Genomic DNA, 19,634 nt, shown 5'->3' on the forward strand with positions numbered 1-19,634 from the left:
TTTTCTACATCTTCACAGGTTCAGCTGGAGGCAGCTGACGGGCCTGGGTCCAGACTTACTGAGATATTCTTACCCGCACAACCATAGAGACAGGGTTCCCTCACTGCTGATCAGCCTCCTTTGGAAAGTGGACTGGTCACTTTGAAGAAGTGAGCAAAGACACGCCACGTTTCCAATGAGTCTTTCTCCCTTACACAGAGAGTAGCCGACTTCTTTTTTATCAATTCTTTCTATCTGTTGAATACAACAGTGTGCTTTTGGTGCACATTTTTTAGCAATAGTTATGAATTAATGGTAAAACAAACCCCCAACTCACTTATCAGCCCTCCACTGGGTTTGCAGGAGGGGCCCTTGGGCTAACAGAATGGGTTTTGCTGGGCCATTTCGTCCCGTTTGCCGAGCCGTGAGGGGCATCTATGCTCCCTTCCTGTCACAGATCTGACCCTCAGCATGCTTTCACTTTTTTTTTTTCCTTCCAGTCAAACCAGTAAGTTTCCAGAGAATTTGAGTCTGCAATGCCAAAAGGGTAAAAATCTGTATTTCACAGTTGTATAAAATAAAGGCTTTAGTTACAATATTTCAGTGTAGTACACATTTATTAATCACTTGTCATTTTCCTTCATAGCAGGTTACAGAGAAACTTCTGGTTCCATGTTTATCCTGGCAATAATTAGAGTCAGTACCCATTGTATCCCCCTGTGTAGGGTAGGGAGTGTGTAAAAGGAGGGAAGGAAGAGCCAGCATCCTAGGGCGAGGGGGACCTTGGGCCAGGCTGCCAGGCTGCAGTTCACGAAGCTGGCCTCAGGCTAGTCTTGTGGAGGTTCTCTTCTACTTCCTGGATTCCTCCAGGCAGATACTGGGCTCCCAGACAATTCAAGAAACAAGCTCCAGCCCTGGTTTCAGACACAATGGCTCCCTGTTCTGCAGGTGTATCAGCTGCTCTGGTAGGCTCAACAAGGGCGGTCTTTAAAAGCAGTGGCAGTGCTAGAAATCTTTAGTGTTTGCTTATTGGGAGCCCTCCCTGCATATACTTGGTCTGTGCCCCCCAGAGCAGACAGTCCTTGTCCTATGGGCCTAACAACTCTGAATGCCCTGTTAAGTGCACACATTACAGATCAAGCGGCAGAGGCGGAACTTTTAACTGGGTAGCAACTAGAAGACCAGGCCAGAGGCAGCTTTCATGGCAACCAGCATGTGGGAAGGTGAGGGGAGGCGGAGCCGTTCCTGCATGGAGCCCTCCTCTTCCTTCATAAACCAGGTAGGGCCGAAGACCTGGCCTGGTCTCAGCCTCTCGGGGCACCTGTGGTGGAGGGAACAGCCTCCTCCCATACTGTGGGAAAGACTAGAATGGCTTCTAGTCTCAGGCCCCTCATTCCCCCTTTGGGTGGGAGCTATGTATAAAGAGATCCAGTCAGGACCATCTTTGAGAATCTACTCAGGATGGTGAACTTAAATTTGCCATTTTTATTCACCACTGGGACTGACCAGATGCCCTTTATGTTTAGAAGAGATGGTTGTCTTAAGTTTGGGAGCCAACAGAAGTCACCACTAGGGATATGGGGTCCTGTGGGGTGTAGGCCCTGGGGAAGAACATTGTAGTCCAAGAACAAGTGAGTCTTTGCTGAAGGGCCTACATTTCCAGCCCGTCTCTCCGGAGAGGTGGACAAGCTTACTGCTTCTCTCCAGCTGGGATGGTGCGGGTCAGCCTGAGCCAACTGTGGAGTGTAGCACAGAGATGAGAGCACATGACAGGACAGTCACGGGGGTTTCAGGGGTCCCCAGGGCAGGGGGTTGCCTTCCAGCACACACACGGCTAACTGAGCTGTACGAGATTCAAGGCAAGCCCTACAAAATGTCAGGCAAACCCTCCAACCTATTCCCTGCTCCTCCGCTCCATGTGCACACCTGACCCTGTGTGGACCCTGCTGTCTCCAGGGCGGCCAGAGTGACCACAGCAGGAGCACTGGACTTCAAGCTATGCGGCCAAAAGATGCCCTTCCTCCAGGCCCACGCTGCCTCCTCCTACCCCCTGAAGCTCTCTGCACCACCCAAGCAGCAGAATCCTTTCCTCTCCTACCCCAGCTCCTGCAAAACTTCATCTGGGCACTGCTCCCAGCCCTCCACTGCCCCAAGATTCCCCAAAGCCAGGACCATCAGGCAGAATTAATGCTGGGAGGTCATTCTTGGACACCAGGAGGGTCTATGTGGACACACAAGCCCTCCCCTGCAGAAGTCCCTGCACATCTGGGGAGCCACTGCCTAGGAAGCTGTACGTGCTGGGCCGGGATCAGGGAGGGACTGGGCTGCATAGTGTAGCCTAAGCTGCTAACCCACGTCTAGGCCTCATGAGATGCCATCAGGGGCCTCAACACAGCCTACGGTGTTATTCGGGGGTGGAGAGCTGGGCCTGGCTGGCTGCCCCCTTAGCCTCTGCCCCGAAATCTGGACTCTCTGTGCTTGCCGGCTCCTCCTCAGTCTGTGCTTCGAGCAGTTCAGCAGACAGCCCATCTTCCGGTGAGGCTGCAAAGGTGAGGCTGTCAGGAAGGGTTAGCTGAGGCAGGTGGTCTGGCTGGGCCTGGATGCCTGGGCTGTCCGGGAAGGAGACCTCAAACTCTGATCCAGACCATGTGGCCTCACCTGAAACATACAGGGGGTTGCTGAGGAGGCCTGCAGAACCCCAGACCACCCTGGCCTGAGGCAGCCACCACTAACCCCCCCACTGCCACCCCAGGTCCTGATGGGGAACAGGCGCTCTAGTGTCTGGATACTTTGACGTGGCTGTATTTCACCGAAACGCCAGCCTCCCACCCGGCTGAGAAATTCAGGGCAGCCTTGCCAATAATCCAGGGTCTTCATGGAAAGCTTCTACAGGTAAGGGCCACTCACCACCACGCTCATGAGAACCACTGCTGGAGACGTCCTCAGGCCCGGAGGCTGAGAGAGCTGTGGAGGTCAGCTCTGTGGAAGAGGGCAGACTGGGCCAGACACTGGCATTGCTGCTGTCCAAGAGGGAGATACCCGACACGTCCAGGAAGCCTAGGGGAAGGGTGCACGTCTTCACCAGCACAAAACCCTCACTGCTGGAAGGCCGGTACCCTGGGCTCACTGAGCCCCGTTCCTGGGGGGACACCTGGCCCGGCCTCAAACTATAATCTCAGCCTGTGGGGGTGCCTCCGCCAACCCCAAAGAGGTCCCCACTGCCTGCAGCTGAGGAAAGAAAGGTATCTGGGGTTGGGCCTCATGGGAATAGCACAGTGGCAGAGGGCCCATACCCTGCTCTGTTCCCACTATGCTGCATCACCTCAGGCAGGCCACTTCTCTTCTGTGGACTCCAGTCCCCAGATCTGCACAGTGGACTGGCTCCTCTGTAGCCATCTGGGCCATACAAGCTAGGAGGGGTCAGCAGGGCTGAGGAAGGTGTTGGGACTGCCACTGAAGCCTCCCCCTAAACCCGGGGCCCACTTCAGCACCGGCGTGGCAGGCTCCTCAGCCTCCTCTCCAGAGCCCACTCTCACTACCTGGGTCCATGACGCGCTGCACTGGAGGTGGAGGCTGAAGAGTCTCCATGGGACATGGAAGTCCCCCAAGGTCTGGAGCGCCGAGGCTGGGACTCCCAGGCTCAGAAAGCTGTACCTCCATGGAGGAGCCGGGCGCCTGCAGCAGGGCCTAGGAGAAGGAGGGAACAGTGCAGGGGCAGTCGGGACAGAGTCCGACCTAACCCCTGGCCCACGCTTGCCATGGAAGTACCGCGCTGCCCGAAGGAGCACACAGCCTTGGTGGTCTGCCCCTTCCCCTGCAGGGAATCACGGGCCCCTCCAGCAGTACTGACAAGGAGGGAGAACACTTCCTGCTCTGCTGAGGAGCCCCAGGGGCCCCCTTGGCTGGGCCCCTCCAATGACCCAGAAGAGATGGCCTTTCCCGAACTCCAGCATGCCTGGGGAGCAGTCGTCGCATGCCTCCTAGTCCAGACCCCAGGCACCAGGCCAGTGTGTCATGGCACTCAGGTGACTTTTTCAACAGGCAGGAAGGCAGGTCTGGCATTCCCCTACAGAGCTGGCCCACCAGCCCAGCGGGGGCTCTTAGATGCCCAGCCTCTGGCCCAATGTTACCACAGACTCACCGAGGCACGGTATAAGCCTCTGCCCACCCGCACCTCAGTTTCCTACTCATGAAAGGAAAATGACAACTAGTGCCTTGTCATCACCCTCACCTCCAGACCCAAGTGGCAGGGGAACTAAAGTGGGCTTCACTGTCCTGGGGCGGGGGGTGGGCAACCACCTACTTCCATTGGGTCCCAGAAACAAGAAAGGCCTCCCAAGGGCTCTGCAAATGGGCCCCTGGTGACAGCAACCTCAGTCCTCTCCCCAGGTGGCAGGCCCCTTTGCCCATATGCAGTTCCCCCTCTTCTTCCCACTGGCAGATGCTGCCCACATACCTCCATGTAGTCACCCTGCCCGGAGCCTCTTTCTGGGCCAGGAGGGGCAGGAGAGTCCTGGGGTGTGGGTCTGGCTGGTGGGATATCAGGTGGCAGGACATCAGGTGGCGGGGTACCAGGTGGCTTCTTGTGGTGGCTGGAAGGCTGGGTTGGGATCCGGTGCAGATACCCGTAGCCGATACCACACCCCAGACTGCCAAAGTCCAGAAACATTCAATCCAGGGGGTTGTCCCACAGCCCTTCCGAGGCCTGCCAACCCCACCCACTACTGGAAGTGAGGGGCAGGAAAGGGTGCCTCCTAGACCAGTGGTCAACCTCAGGATCCCTGGACCCAGAGCCCAACCTCCACCCCCACCGTGGGACTCTGGGGGTCCATGTCCAGTGGCCAGGTCCAGCCAGAGTCCCGGGCCCCCACCCTGCAGCCCTCCGACTGAGGAAGTACCTGCCCTCTCCACCCCAGGCTGCGTTGGGAGTTACAGTCACCTCCCGGCAGGAGTCGGACTCGGAGTTGTAAACCATCAGCTTCAAGGGCTTCCCCTCGTGGGACTCGATGAGTGTAAAGAAGTCCTCGGACTACAACAAAGCCAGCGCCTGAGTCCCGCTCCCAGCACTGGAATTGGATGCCTCAACACAACGAGGCCCTCCTCAAGGACAGCAACCATCTCCACACCCTACCCAGGGGGCCTGGGGAGGGCAAATCAAAGGTTGCTCACCTCCTGGAGGATCTGATCTGAGCCAACCACATAGTCTGTGTAGGGGCGCAGGCCAGCCAGTGAGGCAGGTGAAGAGGGTTCCACGTCCTGGAGAAAGAATCACCAACTACCTATCTTGCTCCTCCAGGTGGGGAGGATGGAGGAGGCTGCCTCTCCAGGTATTGAGTAGGGCAGCACTTGTCATCTGTCTCCAGGTCAGGACCTCCTACTCTGCTCCCTCACCTCCAGACCTCCCCCAGGTGCAGGGCCTGCCCAGCAGAGGGCAGCACCACGGCACTGCTCCCAGCCCTGAGCTCTGGAATCTGACCGGTTAGACGTCTAGTCTAGCTGGAGTCCTGGACTCCACCAACCTCTACCTGGCGACTAGGGACAAATACTTAACCCCGTAGTGTCTGTTTCACGATTAGAAGGAGGAGATGCAGTACTTCCTCGTAGGATTGCCGAGATTACAAATAGAATATAGGTGAAGAATGAAAATCACACGGTGGCCCACAGTAAGCGCCCAACTGCAGTGCCGTTACTGCTGCAGGTATGTGGCTGAAGACCCCTGCGTAGGGGCTGGACGTGGGGGTAGCGAGCAGAACTGGGTACAAGGAACGCTTCCTCCTTTGGGAAACTACCACTCCCAATCTCCCTGAGAAATGTCAAGGGATTTGAATCATCACCCCCACTGCACTCATGGACAAACTGAGGTAGGCTGAGAGGTTGAGAAGTCTCCTATGAGAAGTCAGTGAGCAACAGAGGCTAGAAATCAGGTCAGTCATTCCCGGCTCAGAGCACCCTCCTTCCACCAAGCCTTGGGACCAAGCATTCAAGATTGTGGGCACCATCAATTAATGTACATCTCGTGTGTGGTGTGTGTGTGTGGTGTGTGTGTGGTGTGTGTGTGAACAGACACTAATGGCAACATTTGTGCAACTCAGTCACTTGAGATTCATGAAGACCCAGCCCCCAGGCACTAGCCCAAGGCCCAGAAGGGCTCTCAGGGGACCCACCAGAAAAGACTCAATACTGGTCTACTATAGAGTATTCCAGAAAAGACACAATTTCTAAAGACTAGCAGCAGCAGCCTTCTGGCAGTACAAGCACCCCTCCAGCAGATGCTATCCTACCTCCCAAAACAAGAAACCAAGGTTTAGAGGGTGAGAAGGTGCCCAAAGTCACCTGGCTAACAAGCAGGGTACACGGTTCAGGTGATAATGGGCGGCCCTCAGGGACCTCCCAGTTGCTCCCACATCCTACTCTTACCCCCTGCCTCCTGCCTCCCTGCTCAGGCACCACCTCCCCGGCGCCCACTCACCAGCACATGCCACACGTGCTCGCTTGCCCTGCGGAAGCTGCAGAAGCGCACGCTGGCTCCCAGCAGGCCCTGGCCACCCCACATGTTGCTGGGTACCACCTCCACCTCGCGCAGCTTCATGGTCTTCATATTGAACACCTCCAGCTTCACAGGCTTCTCCACATTGGCCTTCAGCAGAGCCTTCAGTGTGTCATTCTCCTTGTTCTGTGGGGGCAGCGGGGCTGACTCCAAGGCTCCCCACCCACACCCCGGGTTGGGGCCACTCAGACAAGTCTGGGTCTGAGAGACGAGGCAGGGCCTCAGTGCCGGCTGTCCTAGCAGGGTCTGGTGTGGGCATGGGCCAGGGTAGGGGTCTGGGCCTGTGACCACTGCAACCCCTACCATCCCTAAGCCCCACTAACCCCCCCCTCCCTCAGCCCCCTAGAAATATGACAAAGAGCACTGTGGTCCAGAGCTTGGTCCAGAGCACTGTGGGGCTGCCCCTCACTGAAATGCCCCTTGGCCACCTTGATACCTCTCATGCCCTGAGAGGCAGGCCCCTTAAACCTGGTGGCTGGCTCCAAGAGTCCCCTCACTGCCCAGATACCTCAGAAAGGTCAGGAGCAGGGCAGGGCCCCAATCAGGCTGAGCACAGGCCTAAGAGAGATGGGCTAGGCCTCCCTCCAGAAGGAGAGGGAGGGAGGAGCAGGGTGGGGCCTGCTGTGGGACAGGAGACACAGACAGACAGACACACACACAAGCAAGGCAGACATAGCATGGCGGAGCCTCACCAGCCTCGAGTGCCCGATGGTGACGATGAAATCAAAGTAGGGCTCCAGGCCCGCTTGCTGGGCTGGCGAGTTCTCCTGCACCTGTCTCACAGAGGAGGCCACAGTCACTGCACCAACCTCATGACACCCCGAGAGACCCCCAGCCCCCGATTCCAGAGACCAGCCATCACCACTTCCCGTGTCCCAGCAAGGACGCGGGCACTACACTGACTGCCCTAGGCAGGTCACACGTGGCCACTGTCAAGGTACTTCCATCCTCTCTTGCTACCTTCCTGGGCACAGACATTCCTCTGCAGGAAACGGCTCTTGTCTGATCTTGCTTCCTGAGCTGCCTCAGAGGAGGAGAGCCCAGGGCAGCCCGGGGGCTTCTAGAGGGCCACACAGGCACAGGGGAGCGTAGGCCTGTGGGGAAGCTCGGGGCGTGGGGAAGCCAGAAGGTTTACCAGAAAGGGTTAGATGTGGGCAGGAAGGGAGGGCCCCAGAACAGAAGGAACCAGGGCTGCGCTCAGAAAGACAGAGAGGGTAGGCATCTGTGGCCAGATCCCAAGGGGCCCCAGGCCTGTGGTAACAGATCCAAGCTCAGCCGGGCAGGCGTGGGAGCTGAGGAGTGTGGCTAAGGGCAGCAGCCCTCCCGGCGGGGATGAGCCTGAGCAGGGAGCCTGTGAGAGGGAGCCTCACAGGGAGCAGGGCCGAATCCCTGCCTCACAGCCTGGTGTCCACTCCCAGCCCGAGAGTGCCTCCTGCCCAAATCCAGGAACTCCCTGCCACCTCCAAAAACAGAGCAACCAGGCCTCCCAGCTGGGGTGGAAATCCATCTCAAAGGCCCCATTTACAGAGCCTCACTCAAACAATGCAGTCTTTATCCCCAGCCAGACCCTGCGGTGGGCCCCACAGCCTCAGGCCTTTGGCTGTGAGCACTGGATATCCTGCAGGTCAGGCCTCAGCCCAGAGGACACAGGGCTCACGTGGCCTCAGGTTCTGGATGCTTCCACAATAGGAAGGCCCTGCGGCTTCTGCCGCCCACCACCCACCTGCCTGTAGTCTTGGGAGTCCCCAAGCCGAAGGAGAGCTCCTCTGCTCAGAGCCCTGGGACCAAGGCAGACTCGCCCCTGGAATTAGGACTCCCTTCTGGCCATGTCACCGCCAACTGAGCCCCTGCTTGCCACCCCCGGAAACTGCCGTGGCTTCCAATGACAGTGAGCCCAGAAACTGACTTCAGCCCAACTGGCCTGTGACAGGGGAGCTCTGAGCCCTGCCACGTCCCTTCATGGGACAGCTGGAACAAGGTGTTTTCTTGAAAGCCATAGGACAGTTACTCAGGGACAGCCTACTCAGGACCACTTCCATGCCACTAGGCCTCCCTCTGGGAGGGTCCCTGCTCCTGAGGCCGATGCCACCCAGCCAGCGGTCAGCTGCCCTCTATCATTATGGAGGCCCAGAGGCTCAGGCCTCCAATCCCCCAGCCCTCTCCCCACCCTCTGCCATGACCTGTCCTCTCTGGCTGTACCCCACTGCCCTTGTCCTGGGCCTTGCCATCACCCACTATGGCTCTAGCATAGAAGTAACCTATGTGGCTGCCACCGCCCCCCACTGCCTCCCCAACAAGTGCTGCCCACTGTCCAGCTCTCTCTTGGGGGCTCCCATCACCCCCACCCCCACAGCCCCACAATGCCTGCTGCTTTCATAACACTTTCCGCTGTGCTCCCCCATCAGGGAAGCTAATGTGATTAAAGTGACAACAGCTGACACTTGCTGAGGATTGGCTCGGTGCCAGGGGACTGCGCCACCTGCCCTACCCTGCATTTAACCCTTGTACTAATACTTAGGAGCAGAAGTACCCCATTAGTCAGAAATCTGACCTCGGGAAGTCCAACCCAGAGCCTGCTCTGTCTGGCTGCCCTGTAACGACCATCTCCTGGGGAACCTCCACGCCTCTAATCTCAGGGAGGGCAGGGACCTCAGCACGTGCCTGGTGCATAGTGAGAGCGCCAGTATTTATCGACGGCAGCGCACCGTGTTCTTCAGTGTTTAAAAAAAAATGTGGGGGGGGGGATCCCTGGGTGGCTCAGCGGTTGAGCGCCTGCCTTTGGCCCAGGGCGTGATCCTGGAGACCCGGGATCGAATCCCACGTCGGGCTCCCGGTGCATGGAGCCTGCGTCTCCCTCTGCCTGTGTCTCTGTGTCTCTCATGAATAAATAGATAAAATCTCAAAAAAAAAAAAAATGGGTACCTGGTTGGCTCAGCAGTTGAGCATCTGCCTTCGGCTCAGGTTGTGATCCCGGGGTCCTGGGATCGAGTCCCACACCGGGTTCCCCACAGAGAACCTGCTTCTCCCTCTATGTCTCTGCCCCTCTTGGTGTCTCTCATGAATAAATAAATAAAAGCCTTAAAAAATTTTTAGTAGGTAATGTCAGCTTCCACGAAAATGTCCCGAGGGCCCCACACAGTCTGGCCTGTCCCCCTTGCGGGCCGCCCCGTGACTGCACAGCGGCCTCCTCTGCGGCTCTTCCCCAACCACCGGCGCCACCCGCCTCCGCTGGGAAGGCTCCGCCGCAAGGAGCTTGCGCTGCCCCCTCCTTTCCCTGAGGGGTCCTGGTCCACCCCAGAGGCCGCCCGTCAGTGCGCACCCCCCTCCCCGGCACCGATCCCCGCGCCACGTCTTCCGTGTCCGCCTCTCCTGGCCCGAGCACCGCGAGCGCCTCGACACGCGGGACGCTGTGTCCCGTGCACCGCGCGTCTCCCGCGCCCAAAGCGCCTGCGCCTGCGCCTGCCAGGGCGGCGCCCGCCAGTCCCTGCCGCCGCGGACGAGGGGCCTGCGACCCTGCGACCCTGCGACCCCTGCCAAGCCCTCGAGTCCTCCGCTGTCCGTTATCCTGCGGGAGACCCTCCCGACTGCGCCCTGCGCCCTGCGCCCTGCGCCCGCCCCTTCTGCCGGGGCTCCCGGACGCCGACCCGAGAGAGCCCCGCCCTCGGTCGCGTCGACTCGGCCCCGAGGCCGGCCTGGTCCTTCCCTTCCGCGCTCCCGGCCCGCGGCGGGGAACCGAGCTCCGACAGCCCTCAGCAGCAGCAGCAGCAGCGCGGGACCCCCGCTCCGCCTCCGCAGCGCCCAGGCCTCCGCGGCTCCCCTCGGCCGCGGCTCCCCGCGGATTTCAGCCGGTCGCTCCCGTGCCCCCCGCCCCGGCCGGTGCGCACGGCTCCTCGGGCCCCACCGCGGCGGGGGCGCGCCCCCCGGACCCGAGGGCGGGAGCTGGGGTCTCGGCCCCGCAGGCTGTCCCCCGGACCCCGCAGGAGGCGAGCCACAGACGACCTAAGTGCAGCAGGGAGCCCGGGCGGGCCGCGGTGCGCTCCTCCCCGCCAGAGCCAGCCCGGCGCGGCCCGACCGGACCAGGAGCGCTCGGGCTTCCCGCGTGGCCGGCACTCGGGGCGGGGGCGGCGGCGGGGGCGGGGGCGGGGGCGGCAGGGAGCCGCGGCGCGCGGACCGAGGCCGAGACCCCGCCGCCGCCCCGGAGCCGGCGATCCGGCGAGCCCTCGGGGCCGCGCGGGCGCCCCGCCAAGGTCGCCGGCGCCGCGGGGCTGACTCACCCCGTGCAGGTGGAAGCCCTCGGCGCCGCCCGGGGACTGCTCGGCGCTGGCGCCCAGGCCCATGGCGGCGGCGCCCGGGGCCCGTACGGCTGGGCCCTCCCTCCCTCGCCGCGGCCCGACCCGCGCCACCAGCGCGCACTCGCCCTCTCGGCGCTCGACTGCCAGCGCCTCGTCACGTGGGCGCCCGCCTCCCGCGCCGCCGACTCTGACGCCCCTAGCAACCGGCCCGGACCTCCGTGTCCAAGGACGCGCGCCTCCAACTTCCGGCCGGGAGAGGCGTGCCCGGGACCCCGACTCGGGAACCCAGTTCCGCGCCGCCGCAGCCGACCCCGCCTCGGAGCCGCGGGCGCCCGGAGATGAGCAACGATGACTCCCTTATGGTGCGTGGCCCGAGCGTGGCCTGGCGGCTCCCTCCGGGCCTCCCTGCCCCCAGCCCCGAGACCGACCCCGCGCCCCGCGGCTCCCCTGGGACCTCTTCGACCGCTCCCGCTGTCCCGGGCCGGCCGCTAATGAAGGGCCTGGCCCCCTCCGGCCTCTCGGTTCCCGGCGAGCGAATCTTTCTCCTCTCGTGCTCTTCGTGCACCCTGAGCTCCAGCTCTGCGTCCGCACCTAGTCCTGTCCTCGAGCTCCCCTAAACCACCACCGTATCCAAAACCCATCTCTGTCATTTCGCCGTCCTCTCCCCTTCCCCTGCCTCTGCCTCTTCTGAGTCCCCCGCCTCGATAGACCACACCGCTGTTTGATCCTACAGCCTTCACTCTTCCCCGTTCCCATCTCGGGTCCTGTCTATCAGCGGGAAATGTCAGCTCTTACAAGTCCCCTGACAGCACCCACTGCGTTGCATCTCCTAGCCCAGGATCAACGCCATCTCTCTGCGGGCACCTGAAACAGTACCCCCCATACACGCACCCCAAACAGTTCTCTGCTTCAGCTCTCTGTTCACCAGCAGTCCCCTTACCAGCACCAGCAGCAGAACCACCACCACCACCACCACCACACACACACACACACACACACACACACCTGAACACATCCCTCCTCTGACTTAAAACCGTTCCAACTTAAAACCATTCCTGTTACGCTGAGGATGATGTCTGGGCTCTTTCATATGGCCCACAAGACTGACAAGCCAACCACATCTCTCCCCAAGCCCAGCACCCACAAACCTTAGGGGAAGTGAGACCTCGCTTTGAAATCTCAGCCCCTAATACTGCATGACCTTTGCCAAGCCATAGTCTCCCTGGGTTTCAGCTTCTTTAACTGTGAAGGATATGGAGAGAATAATACATAAGATAATGGGTGTAAAGCCCTTGATACAGTTCCCAACAAGTGTTTAACACACAGTAACTTACAACTCTAACTAGTGGTGTACTTGTTATTATTGGTGCTCTCTCTTTTCCCTCATTCCCTTCCTAAGACAAAGCCTCAGTTGAATTCTCCATCACTTTTGAACCCTCCAAGTTCCTTCTCAGGGAACTGCATGGAGCTACTCTTGGGGCTGATGAAGAGCAAAATGAAGCCTGAATGTTCTCTCTCCCTCCTTCCTTCTGCAGAATGGAGGAAGAGCAGGGAGTCAGGGAGAAAGTGGTTCAGAACAGAAAGAAGGGACTGGGGCTGTTGCAACTATGTCTTCCTCTCCACAGGCTGAGATCATTTACTACAGCCAGGAACAGTACTTCCGCCATGTGCAGCGGGCCGCGGCCTTGGGCCTGGAAAAATTCAGCAATGACCCTGTCCTGCAGTTCTTTAAAACCTATGGGATCCTCAGGGAAGGTAAGGACTTGCCAGGGTCGGCCTCATGGCCTCCGGCACTTGCCTAGCCCCTGCAACTCTGGCTTTACCTGGATGCCTGCTTATACCCCAGCCGTGTTGCCATGGAAAGAGTCTTACACCCAGGTTAATCCCCCAGATGGCTGTGTAATACATTATCTAGCTGACTTTTGAGACATCAGAGAGCTCACCACCCTTGCTCTGCACCTCAGTTTCCCTGTCTGGAAAGTGAGTGGGTGGGGAGACATGACTGAATGATTATTGGACGAATCCCAGGCTTGGAAACTGAGAGCTGGTAGTGCAGGAAAAGGAGGAAGTGGTAGGTATGGGTCAAGACAGGTATGGTACAGGAGCAGGGGGAGGGGTGAGCCTCATGCAGGTGCTGACTCGCTGACATTCAGAAGGTAGTGCTGGGCTGAGGGCTGGCTGAGCTGCCCATGGCCAACCACAGTGGACATGGAGGGATAAGTATAATCTGTGGCTCTTGAGCAGCTAGCTGGGAATACCCTGATGGCCTTTCTCAGAACTGACCCCCAGCCCCAAATCCTGGCCTCACATCCTGCAAGTACTCAAAGGTATATCTGAGCTCCAAGCCCTCCAGCACCTGGCAGCATGGGCAATGGTGTCAGCAGCCCCTTCAGGGAACTTGGGTCATTAGAAATGTTTTGGACCAGTTAACCCAATGATTCTGGGTGAACTCAGGTAGTGCCAAGCCTTGGGTCAGCTCTGACAAGGGCTCCCCTGTGGTGGCCATAGACCTCCTGCCCTCTGGGCCTGGAGCCCAAGAGCATAACCAGGTGCGCTCTTCTTTGCAGAGCACATACAGGATGCCATCAGTAACCTGGAGAGCATCCGGAATCATCCAGATGTGTCCTTGTGCTCCATCATGGCCCTCATTTATGCTCACAAGCGCTGTGAAACCATCGGTGAGTACAGCCATGCCCAACAAGGCCTACTGCCCTGGGGGAACACAACCCCACTGCAGAGATGCAGCACCCTCAAGGGCTGCCACGGGAGGTGGGTGCACTGGTGACCGCACAGGCTGGTAGCCAGGGAGGAGTGGCTTCTATTCCCTCCCCTTGGGGTCCTCAAGGAAGGCCTGTGCCCAGATCCAGCTGCGTGGGAGCCACTGGTAAAGAGCATGACAATGGGAGAGGTCCTCTCCTTCCAAATCCTAGGAGTTGGGGAGACATCCTGCTTCCTTCGCCAAGACCTTGTGGAAACAAATCAAGCTGATATAAATAATTCCACACTCTAAACAACTATCTCTCTTCTCGGGATGGATTGTGGGCCTGAGGTGGGGGATTTGGCAAACTGCTGGGTACCGGGGAGAAAAGATAACCCTCAGACAGCAAACCCAAGTCTAGGCAGCAGCGGCTCCTGTGGTTTCCAGGCCCCCAGGCTGACAGTAGTCTGCCACGTGTTGAAGGATGGGCCCTCAATGCATCCTGCAGGCCCAGGCGGCCCTCCTCACTCTGACTCGCCCTCTTCCCCCTCTCGGATTCCCAGACCAAGAAGCCATTCAGGAGCTTGAGAGCAGCCTGAAGGAAATCCGCAAGACCGCCAGCGCAACGGCCCTGTACTATGCTGGCCTCTTCCTCTGGCTCATAGGCCACTATGACAAGGCCAGAGAGTACATCGACCGCAACTTGAAGCTCTCCAGCAACTCCAGAGAGGTACCTGCTGTGGGCATGAGGAGGACAACAGGTGCAGAAAGCAGTGTCCAAACACATCCCCACTGGTCCTTTTGAACCAGTTAACTGGGAGCTCCTGCGGAGCACCCTGGGACTGGGAGAGGTCCGCACCTGGGCACTGACACCATCCCAGGGCTCCCAGGAGCCCCCACCCACGTTGTGTCAGGGTTTAGCCAAGTGCACACTGGCATGTGTCCAGAGTCCAATCTGCAGACAGCTGTTCTGTGGCCTGTACTATATTTTTTTTTTAATCTTGAATTAGTTGCCGACATTTGGAAAGCAAAAGATCTTTACCTAAAAGCCCAGATTTCCTGGCTCTTTGGGAAAACAAGAGGAATTGGCTGCACTGGACCTACCCTCCCTCTTAGCAATGGTCTGCTGGATATCCATGGTGGCGCATACAGTAGATCTCACATGTGGTAGGACGGGACTCAGGGTAGAGTTTGAAGCCTCAATCTAGGTTCAGTGTAGTCACCACTTCAGCAGGGGTGATCTCCCTCCCCAAGGGGGTGAAAATTGGTACCCCAAGGAGGGAGTGAAAAGAAATCTTACTGTTGATGTATAAAACACAGAGTTACACACTGCATAAACAAATATTATATGTGTGATATTAAAAAGTTTTGGAGGGAGAGGAAAGGATTAGGGAAAAGGTCTGAAAAGGCTCCTTAGGATGGGAGCGATGGGAAAGAGTTGAGAAACACCAGTTTAGGGCATGAGGGATGCTTCAGGGCAATGTTATCCAAGTGCCCCTCTGACCTCACCTTGCAGGTCTGGCCACCTGTCTGCCAGCAGAGGCTAGATGAAGGCTGGAGCAGAGTCGGAGAGGCCCTAGAGCTCAGAAGGGCTCCTGTTAACCCCCTAGAAGGCATTCCCACCTCCCCTTACTGGGCTAAGGTGTGGAGGGAGCAGGAGTGGCCATGCACAGTGGCCTATGGTGGCCTCCTGACCCCAGTGTAGAGTAAATAGGCAATGACAAGACAGGTGAGAGTGGTCAGTAGAGGTAGCAGAGCCCCAGGGGTCCCAGGGAGGGGTCTGGAATATCATGGAAGGTCTTCGACAGGAGGGTCCTCCTAGGTTGAATTTTAGAGACTAGTGGTAGTTAATCAGGTGAAAGGTTTTGGTTGGGAGGGCTGTGCCAGGACAGGAGCAATCAGAGTGAATTCCTGGTGGTGAGAGGGAGCAGGGCTGCCCTGGGGTTTGCAAATAGTTGTGCCTGGCAGGGTCTCGGGGTGCAGCGTGACAGGGATGGGACATGAGGTGGGAGAGCAGGTTGGGTCAAGGTTCTGTGAGACCAATGACTTTATCTTCCATCTTGTTCTGATCCCAGGGCCTTGTGCTCCGAGGCTGGGTGGACCTCACCTCAGACAAGCCCCATATCATGAAGAAATCCACCAAGTTCCTGGAACAAGGAATTCAGGATGCGAAAGATGTGCTGGGGCTGATGGGAAAGGTGGGCAGTGGCAGGGAGAGGGGAGGGGAGGAGGATCCCCACCTGGACCACTGGAGCCAAAGACCCACCAGGTGACTTTGGGCTAGACCCTCTGTCTCCAGGGCCTCATATGGCTGATGAGGAGCAGGCCCCCCACACACATACACACACAGAGGATCAGAGTCACACAACAGCTCAGGGCCCACTCGGTTCTCACAGTCTGGCTTGCCCTGTCTGAGTGCCTGTCTTGTTCTGCATGGGGTCATCTCAGGGGATGTCCTTTTTTCTCTATCATGCTTTCTCTTCTCACCTGCTCGGTTCAGTGGGCCGTAAGAGAAGGGAGATATGTGATTTGTGTTTTTTTATCTCAATTTAAATGAAGTCCCTTTTTTCTCATGTGCCTCCACTGAATCCATCTATGAAAGAAAAGCTGACCCTCTCATTCTCTCCTCTTATATATCTTCTTAGAAAATGAATATGTACTCATTAAGAAAAAAAAAGGCTGAAAAAGTCAAAAGAGGAATTAAAATGACACCCTTCACCCTCCCACTCCAAACAACTCATGTGGACATTTTAGGGTCTTTCAGGCTTTTTCCAATGTGTGCGATTCAGAGTGTGCGTTCACTTGGCTTTCTGCAGGTTTACCAGGGGGCACCCTTGGGACCAGCATCTGTGGGGAGAGGGACAGAAGCAGGACCTGTGGGGGGAGAAGTTGCGCTGTGATGCAGGCGTAGCAAAGGTCTCAGCCAACTCAGAGTTCTAGAGTTTGGGTGGCCCCTCACCGACCCCCTCCCTGACCACAGGCTGGATGAGGGCTGCCCCTGGGACTGGACGTGACCAGGCACGAGGCAGCTTCCTTTAGCCATGGGCAGCCCCAGGGCTAGGCTCCCCGGAGAGCTACTGCTGCTCCTCGTCCTGAAGGTGATCCCACTGAGTGCCCTCCACTGGGTGGGAGATATTGTGGTCATTTAATAGGAGCATAGAGGGATCCCTGGGTGGCGCAGCGGTTTGGCGCCTGCCTTTGGCCCAGGGCGCAATCCTGGAGACCCGGGATCGAGTCCCACGTCAGGCTCCCGGTGCATGGAGCCGCTTCTCCCTCTGCCTGTGTCTCTGCCTCTCTCTCTCTCTGTATGACTATCATAAATAAATAAATAAATAATTTAAAAAAAAATAGGAGCATAGAGTTGTCATGATAGGGCATCTTATCATTTGACTTCCTTTTCTTCATGTAAGATTTTGTCATAAGTAACTGTCATTTTGAACCGTGCCATCAAGCCCATCCCCTGTTGTTTGGGCCTAATATCATTTGCCAAGCCAGTCCTCTACTGTTTGGACACTGAGATTGTTCCCAGTTTACACTTAGAAAGAATGCTGCTGTGAACACGCATATGCATAAACCTTTACCTGGGACAATCCTCGTCTTGTTTTGTTTTAAAGATTTTATTTATTTATTCATGAGAGACACAGAGAGAGAGGCAGAGACATAGGTAGAGGGAGAAGCAGGCTCCCTACAGGGATCCCGATGTGGGACTTGATCCCAGGACCCTGGGATCACGACCTGAGCCAAAGCCAGATGCTCAACCACTGAGCCACCCAGGTGCCTCTTCCTCTTGTTTTTATTAAGTCTCTTGAGGGCAGGTTGCCAAAGGTCTAACTAACATACGCTCTGGTTTTCAGAGTCATGTTTCAAGTCCTTTAGGAGCATTGCTCTTTGCCCCTCAAGCACCTGGGCCATGACTCACTCAATCACTCACTCACGCACTCAGACCTGGTGGTTGGCACTGGCCTGCAGAGGCCAGAACTCCAGCCCCATGATCCTCGATGGAGAAAAAGTGCCACTTCAGCCCCCAATCCAGAGTGTTCCCTGCAAGCCCTAACTGACCCAGGGCCCCAGGGAGCAATTTTCATTGATAAGGTTCAAGACAGTGAATGGAAAAGGAAAAGTAGAAGTGGAAGGTGCCCAGCAGCCTGAGGTCTCCCTCTAGGGGTGGCCCGCACGTGGTCTTGCTGTATCCCACACCTGCCAGGGTGCCCCAATCTCCCTGGAGTCCTGGCCTCACCTGTCCAAGAAGCCAGGACTGGTGTGGACTTTGATTTGTCACTCTGAGTGATGGTGACTCCTTCCCCAGGGGCTTCGAGGGATTCCTGCAGCACACATATGTCAGGCTCTGCTCCTGTTCTGGTCGAGACCCTGACACCCCTGGACCTCCCTCTGTGGGCACTGATGGAGGCTCTTCTGTTGGGCTTTCAACAGGCAACATACTTAATGATGCAGCAGAACTACTCAGGGGCCCTGGAGGTGGTGAACCAGATCACCGTCACCTCAGGGAGCTTCCTGCCTGCCCTGATCCTGAAGATGCAGCTGTTCTTGGCACGGCAGGACTGGGAGCAGACAGTAGAAATGGGACACAGGTGAGAGGCAGGTGTCCACCGGCACCACTACACCACACCGCTGCTTCTTCCCTTTCTTTGCGAGCCGAGGGTGCTAACATGTTCCCATCTTACAAGCTGGGGACAGGGGAGACACCGTGTGTTTGATGCAACGAGACATAAAAGTAAATATTGGCAACAGAGGAGGTACAGAGAGTGATGCGATCATATGGGGAGGAGGCCAGGAGGACATGGCCCCTGATAGACAAAGAAATGGGCATATCTAGAGCTGTAAGCATGTTATTTAGGAGAAAGAGACAGAGGAGCGACCCAAGGAACCCAAAGCAACCAGGATTACAGGCTGACAAGCAGTTGCCTCTAAAGAGCGGGGTTAGAGGGGCATAAAGGAACTACTTCATTATTTAATTGTTTTAAATTATGGGTATGATACACCATAATAAAAACTTCAGGGAAAAAGGTCATCGGTGACTGAGAAGACTTCTAGCCAGACAGCAAGAGCCGGGGAGCTCCTGGGGCTGTGGAAGCCAGACACCAAGTGCGGGCGACCTTGGAGCATTGTCACTGTCTCTAGAAATAAAGACCACTTAGGGGGAGGGATGTCAGATGGAAGGTTTTTTGAGGATGGAATTTTCTAGATAACTGAAGCTTATCTCCTTAAACTAATGCTTTCACTAGTTTTATTAAGTAATTCTAAAATGTGTGCTACTTTCTCCCTAAAAAGAGTTAACAGACTACTTTTTTTCTGAGTGACCGCGAGTCTTCACTACGAATCATGACTAAGTTGTGGTAGTATACAGCACAGTTCAAAAACAAAACAAAACACAAGCAGACCTCTTTCCTGCGGAGGGATGGCAATTCCTCTGATGATCATCACTGGAATTTGAGTCCCAGAGAGAGGCACCCAGGAGCAAATGAACGTAATTGGGATCTGCTCAGTGCACTGGGGCCCCCCACATGCGGTGCCTGTGCAGGCCTCGCTTCTCTGTCTCAGAGTTGACACCTGGTCAGTGTCCTTGGCAGGAACTGGGTGAAGAGCTTGCTTTGGAGGCTTGGCCTTCGGCCAGCGGGATCCTGGGAGTACCTGGCTGACGGCCACAACCGCGGTGTGCGTGGCCTCCCTCGCCCAAAGCCCTGCTGCCCTGCCTGCAGGGAACAGTGTTTAGTGCCAACGGGCTGAGTCCCACACCCGATGCCTGCCCTTAATGGAGGTTTTTGCAGCTAGTGGCATTCACAGAACTTCCTCCATTGTTTTTTATTTTTAAAAACTTAAAACTCCTAACCTTGAGATCAGGAGTCAGAGGCCCTACCAACTGAACCAGCCAGGCACCTCGCCCCTATTGTTTTTTAAATCTGTGCCCCTCTCGGTGTGTTTCTTGTTCCATCCCTAATATTATTTATTTCTCCCTTTAAATTTCCTTCGTCAACATCAAAGTAATTTGTTTCATTGACTAGTCTTTTTAAAAAACCCCACTTTGAGTTTTGTTGATGGTCTCTGTCCTATCTGTTTGCTACTGTGTTAATGTCTGCTCTTTGTGATTTCCTGCCAACTC

General features: G+C 56.9%; 2 protein-coding genes across 9 annotated transcripts in view; one reads left to right on the forward strand and one right to left on the reverse strand.

The window, feature by feature from the left end:
• Nucleotides 1-577: 577 nt before the first annotated feature.
• On the reverse strand, nt 578-10,952 carry GORASP1 (golgi reassembly stacking protein 1). Of its 5 annotated transcripts, XM_055321531.1 has the most exons (10): nt 10,801-10,938; nt 9,449-9,578; nt 7,219-7,299; nt 6,449-6,652; nt 5,149-5,235; nt 4,878-5,008; nt 4,436-4,628; nt 3,519-3,666; nt 2,887-3,036; nt 578-2,637 (listed from the first exon to the last, which is right to left on the reverse strand). In XM_055321531.1, exons 4-10 carry the CDS (start codon nt 6,575-6,577, stop codon nt 2,384-2,386), a joined length of 1,092 nt encoding a protein of 363 aa, XP_055177506.1. In that variant the 5' UTR covers nt 6,578-6,652; nt 7,219-7,299; nt 9,449-9,578; nt 10,801-10,938; the 3' UTR covers nt 578-2,383. The 5 variants fall into 5 exon arrangements, with proteins under 5 accessions (XP_055177506.1, XP_055177504.1, XP_055177509.1 ...); XM_055321529.1 differs by lacking the exon at nt 9,449-9,578 and having other exon boundaries at nt 10,801-10,952; XM_055321534.1 differs by lacking the exon at nt 10,801-10,938 and having other exon boundaries at nt 7,223-7,299; nt 9,449-10,647.
• A 143-nt stretch (nt 10,953-11,095) lies between these two features.
• The window catches only part of TTC21A (tetratricopeptide repeat domain 21A), a 32,451-nt gene continuing 23,912 nt past the window's right edge, over nt 11,096-19,634 (forward strand). For all 4 annotated transcript variants that reach the window (XR_008663940.1, XM_055321525.1, XM_055321524.1 and 1 more), the window contains exons 1-6: nt 11,096-11,180; nt 12,444-12,573; nt 13,386-13,496; nt 14,080-14,246; nt 15,592-15,714; nt 17,948-18,105. Coding sequence is in view for 3 of the 4 variants with exons in the window: in XM_055321525.1 (XP_055177500.1) it covers nt 11,157-11,180; nt 12,444-12,573; nt 13,386-13,496; nt 14,080-14,246; nt 15,592-15,714; nt 17,948-18,105 (713 nt within the window). In the remaining variant the exon portion in view is untranslated. The remainder of the gene's footprint in view (nt 11,181-12,443; nt 12,574-13,385; nt 13,497-14,079; nt 14,247-15,591; nt 15,715-17,947; nt 18,106-19,634) is intronic.

This window comes from Nyctereutes procyonoides, unplaced genomic scaffold (genome assembly GCF_905146905.1).
Source record: "Nyctereutes procyonoides isolate TBG_1078 unplaced genomic scaffold, NYPRO_anot_genome, whole genome shotgun sequence".
NCBI classification, from domain to species: Eukaryota; Metazoa; Chordata; class Mammalia; order Carnivora; family Canidae; genus Nyctereutes; species Nyctereutes procyonoides.